A 5,312-nucleotide genomic window follows, 5' to 3' on the forward strand; every position below is an offset into this window, starting at 1 on the left:
TATAAGAAGAGTATGGTCATGGTCTATTCCTTTCAAATTCAACAGAAAATACAACCAACCCTAAAACGATTAGACATTAAGCACTGGGATAGTTAATACCATAATAATGGACTATCCTTTTCAATTTCGACAGAAACTACAACTTTTCAGGAGCATTAAGTTTTTCAAGGGTCCTACAAAGACTTTGGCAACCATGAACTGCCCTTAAGAGTGAACTGTTCATATATCACCAAGATGATGACGAAATATTACACACAAACTAAATTGGATATGTATATATATAAGCTCCATGCCATGAATACTTTTCATCGACTGCTATATAATACTGAATGAAGAGAACTTTTGCACGGAAACTTTCGACATAGAGGCAAAACTAAAATTGAGACTTGTCGAGACTGTCAAAGTAGGGATGATCAAGTGCTGCCTTGGCAGATATTCTCTCAGAAGGGTTGTACTTGAGCATTTTCTGCAGATGAGAGAAAATATATATTGTTGAAAAGGGGGTTTTCTATATGTATACGTAGTGCGTAAAAACTAAAGAGAGGGAGGTTAGCAACATAACACGATAAGATGCAAACTAGCTGAATCTAAAAGCTGGATCAGGTGATAGTATACAAGAAACTCCAATCAAGTGCGATAAGCCACGTTAAGTGTATGATAATAACAAACTCCAGCCATGTGAGATAAGCTACATAGATCACTCTAAAAACTAATTCAAATATACTTAATGTTTTTTTTAATAATTTTCTTGAACTCCTATCCACTTTTATAGGACTAGAAACCGTGCCACCCAAAAATAAAATGGAATTATGCTATTTTAAGTATTAAGGCAACCTTAATTGGCTTCAAAATTTCTTTATAGGCACCTGGTACCCATGAGGAACCCGCCTCGGTTTACAGCATTCCTTGCTATTGCACGTAAATTTTCTTTTTATCAATACATACTACATCGAGATTACTTCATCACCAGGAAAAAGATACTTTGAGAAAAAAATGAAGCAGAGCACCTATGTCACTGTCTCAGACATATTTCGATTTTACGGAACAGAGAACACGTCAGGAAGCATTTACGTGACTGGAAGTTATGTTGTACAAATATATATATATATATATATATGTATGTATGTATGTATGTATATGTATATATATATATATTTATGTGAAGGACTGGATGGTTATGAATTCAGAAGGTAGAGAATTCAAGAGAGGAAAAATACAAATACTAACCGATAACAGGTCCACTCCATCGGGTCCTAAGGTAGGTACGTTCCTTGCCAGACTCTGAGGTTCCCACCGCGGGTACACATGCCAATCGCGCAGAGAAGTAACTCCTGGCCATTGCTCCTCCGTTGGAGTCCCCAACATCCTTGAGGGATCAATAATTAGTAAACAGCATAGTTGAATCAACAAACAAGGTATGAAAAGAAAAGACAGATAAAAAAAGTGACTAGCTTCTAAGTTCTAATATTCCACTCCACTAAAAAAAAAAGTTTTCAGACATACTTGAATATGTGAATTAGCTGCTGGAACTCAGAATCCCCAGGAAAAAGCGCTTGCCTTTTCACCATTTCAGCTGCATAGAAACATACAAACAAAAAAAATGTCGAGGAATTTAGAAAGGAGTGTTGGGATTTACATTAGATAATCCAGAATCATCGTATTGAAATACTAGTTAACATAATATTGAGCAACTAATAAACGTGTTTGGTTCTGCATATTTTCGGATGTGACTAATTGGAGTTCTATTTTGAGTAAGTTTGTCCAAAAGTACATCTCTAAGTTACATTAGCACGCTTTATTTTATATTTCTATTCCATGAGTATACAATATGAAATTTCCATAAAAATATGAAAAGTTACAGTCTAATGCACATTTAACTTCCGTTTTCAATTCTTGTAGATTTTAGGAAATATTCCAGAGAATATTCAAATTTAACGAAACGCACTTGAAAAATACCCAATAAAAGGTTGTGTTTGTTTCAACGTATCTAGAAAGATTCTCGTAAGAGTGAACGTAGGAATGCCAAATTACTATGTTTGTTACAAGCTTTGAAAAAAAAATTCCAGGAATAATTGATTCCTTATAATACAAGTTACTTATGTTTGTCATACTTCCCATTTCCATTATGAAGAACGAGTATCTGCATTCACATAAAATGAATGTTATTTTCTATAATAATTACCCTTTCCCACTTTTTCCTTTAGACATTTCTTCTTCTTCTTCTTTTTTGTTTCCCCATTGTTTTAATGAAATACACTTAACATTTTTAAAAATACAAACAAACATGTTCACTAGAAGAATACTTCCTCTCATAATATTAGCTATATCATTAGCATTGACGATTGATAATACAGATTTAAATCCTAGAGAGAAATTGCCTCTAACAATTTGTACCTATAATACTTCTATAATAGTAGAATTGAAACCTAACTTAATTCAATAAAATGAAACTAACATCTAGTTATATACTATAATTTGATCTATTTCTAAGTTGATATGGTCGATTGCGAGATCTTCAAATACAATTACATACTAAAAAAGCTTAGATAACTTGTGTATTTCATAAAAAAAGCATTGAAACAACCATAATTTAGCACACTACTTCACAAAAGTCAGATTTTATTAACAAAAATCCAATTCAAAATCTCTTTTGCAAGCACTCATTCATCCAAACTAAAACAAATTAGAATAAAGATAGTGAGAGAGGAAGTGTTGTGGACTGACCAAAGATGCAGCCAACAGACCAAATATCAACCCCTGTGGAGTAATGCGTGGAGCCAAGGAGAACCTCAGGCGCTCGATACCACAGAGTAACAATCTCATGCGTGTAGCTCTTGAGAGGGACCGTGAAGGCACGCCCGAGGCCCAGATCAGCGATCTTGAGAATACCCTTCTGCTGATCGAGGAGAAGGTTCTGGGGCTTGAGATCGCGATGGAGGACACCGTGGCTGTGGCAGTGCGCCACGCCCTTGCATAGCTGGAAGAGAAAGCTCTGAACAAGTTGGGGAGGGAGCGGCCTAGGGTTAGGACCCTTACGATGGGAATCGATGAACTTCTTGAGGTCAGTGTCAAGGTACTCGAAAACGAGGTATAGGATGGGCTTGGTGAGTGGATTGGCAGAGGCCTTCTGGGCTTTGGGGACCTTATCGACGTGTTCTACGGATAAGAGGCGCACGATGTAGATGGATTGGGAGAGAAGTTGCAGAAGCGAGACCTCTCGGAGAGCCGTGGGAGGCACACCTTCTTCGTCCATCTCCAGACGCGTCTTCTTCAGCGCCACCACGTTGCCACTCGCTTTCTCTCGTGCCTTGTACACTTTCCCATACGTTCCTTCCCCCACCTTTTCAAGCTTCTCGTACTTCTCCATTTCGGTTACTCACTTCATCATCGATCGTGCATTTCATCAAACAGATAATCCACAGAATATGCAAATTGAAACTATGGAGACGAAAGATAGAGAGAGAGAGAGAGAGAGGACAAACCTGAGAGTGTTGTTGATGATGATAAGAGAGTTTGAGAGAGGCGCGGAAGCAGATTAGGGTAGATGATTGGGGAAAAAGCAAATTTGAATGTGAAAGGGTGTAAGGTAACGTTCCAGATCCAGTCTAAGAGGCGCCATTTTGATTTTCAAATTTTTTTTCTTTTTTAGTTTACCATATTTGTATCTTTCCATCAATATAATATAAAAAAAAACTATAATATTTAAAATGATAATTTTATATTTTTGTTTTAAAAATTAATTTTGATATTTTAAACATATTTTAGAAAATTAGTTAAATTTTGTAACATTGTGTGATGGGGTATCCTGTACGAGTTTGTGCTAATAAGACTAATAAGACTAGAAAATGCACTGCAGATTGTATCCTTTGCCTGTTTTGTAGTGTCTCTGTTTTTTTTTTTCTCTACTCTTGTTCAGTACCAGGTACACAGGTACCGACAAATTTAAAAAATAAAAAATATAACTAAAAAGGAGAAATATTTAAAATCACATGACATTTAAAACCTTCCTAAATTCACATTTAATTTCTTTCTATAAAAGTTATATTATTTGTGTTTTAAAATAGAGCAAATTAAAATGAAAACTTGGTCCGTTCGAAATAGCATCTCTTGATTTTAGGATGAGAAGTCAGTATATTTGATTTTCAATACTGGTTTTGGAGGACACCTAGAATAATAAATCTTAATTTTATTTTAATATTAAATATGTTTTTTCATGAATTTTTGACGGGAAATTATAATTTGTTTTTTATTAAAATTTTAATATATTTTGGTTTTCAAATTTAAAAAATACATAGATATAATATTTTGAATCTATTTACTTTAAATTTATTTGATATGTCAAACGTATATATATTAATATTTAAGCTATTTATACGGTTTAACATGTTTTCACTTTATTGTTAATTGGAAAACACATCTGATATATTAATAAAATTTCATGTAATATAATTAAAAGAATTATATTCATTCATTTTTTGAAGTTTGAAAGCTAAAATGTATCAAAGTTTCAAATGGAAATAAATTTTAATTTTGAACAAAAAGTTCAAGAAGTAATATCATACTTAACCTTTTATTTTATCTTATTCTCGAGGACTAGGGATAACGAAATTGTTTGGGCCTAACGAGCTAGCCTGTCAATCCCGTTCGCTCGTATTAACTTGACATATTTGGCCTCTCAATTTGTTAGGTTGTAGAATGGGTTAGTCGTAAGTTGGCATGTTACATGTTTTAATGTGTAAAACGGGTTGGCCCGTCATGGTCTTATATAAATTAATTTATTTGTGTTATGTGGTTATGGGAATATTCTCTTGAATTCAATAGAGAAAGAAACACAAACACCACAAAGAAAAAAGGAAAACAACACAACACATCAATGAAACCAATAAAGACACAACGAGAAACAAACTCAAAAAGGCTTAGAATACCAAATATATAGTTTTACTTCACCACAACCCATGGTAGACCACTTCATCTTCTCCTCCCAATTTTATCAAATTGCAAACATAATAAAAACAGCTCAAAAATCAACACGCAACAAACCTAGGAAGAAGGTGCAAACAACGACTTGTGACTTGTAAGACCCGTGAAAAATATTTATTTTAATAAATAGTTATAAGTTTTAACATTATTATTAGTTATAATAATTTTAATGGATAGAAAATATAATTAATTAAAAAAATTATGGTTAGAAAAATTAAAATTTATGATAGAGAATTATAGTAATTTCAAAAGGAGGGGTTCAAAATTTTGATAACCTATTTTAAAAGTTTAAAAAAAAGAAAAAAAGAAAAGTGAATAGTAAAAAATATAAT

General features: G+C 33.4%; 1 protein-coding gene across 1 annotated transcript; it reads right to left on the bottom strand.

Annotated features, from left to right (window-relative positions):
• On the bottom strand, window positions 1-3,627 carry LOC106752624 (cell division control protein 2 homolog C). Its single transcript, XM_014634335.2, has 5 exons — window positions 3,483-3,627; window positions 2,725-3,379; window positions 1,504-1,573; window positions 1,228-1,366; window positions 1-466 (listed from the first exon to the last, which is right to left on the bottom strand). The coding sequence occupies exons 2-5, from the start codon at window positions 3,365-3,367 to the stop codon at window positions 374-376; spliced, it is 945 nt and encodes a 314-aa protein (XP_014489821.1). The 5' UTR covers window positions 3,368-3,379; window positions 3,483-3,627; the 3' UTR covers window positions 1-373.
• Between the last annotated feature and the right edge of the window lie 1,685 nt (window positions 3,628-5,312).

The sequence above is a fragment of the Vigna radiata genome, unplaced genomic scaffold (assembly GCF_000741045.1).
Source record: "Vigna radiata var. radiata cultivar VC1973A unplaced genomic scaffold, Vradiata_ver6 scaffold_153, whole genome shotgun sequence".
NCBI classification, from domain to species: domain Eukaryota; kingdom Viridiplantae; phylum Streptophyta; class Magnoliopsida; order Fabales; family Fabaceae; genus Vigna; species Vigna radiata.

What these genes read in the sequence shown, in the direction of transcription:
- LOC106752624 (XM_014634335.2), bottom strand. Translation starts at nt 3,367, where the DNA reads ATGGAGAAGTACGAGAAGCTTGAAAAGGTGGGGGAAGGAACGTATGGG. An exon ending in CAGCTAATTCACATATTCAA is followed by an intron (nt 1,367 to 1,503) that starts GTATGTCTGAAA and finishes TGATCCCTCAAG; the next exon opens with GATGTTGGGGACTCCAACGG. An exon ending in ATGGAGTGGACCTGTTATCG is followed by an intron (nt 467 to 1,227) that starts GTTAGTATTTGT and finishes TCTCATCTGCAG; the next exon opens with AAAATGCTCAAGTACAACCC.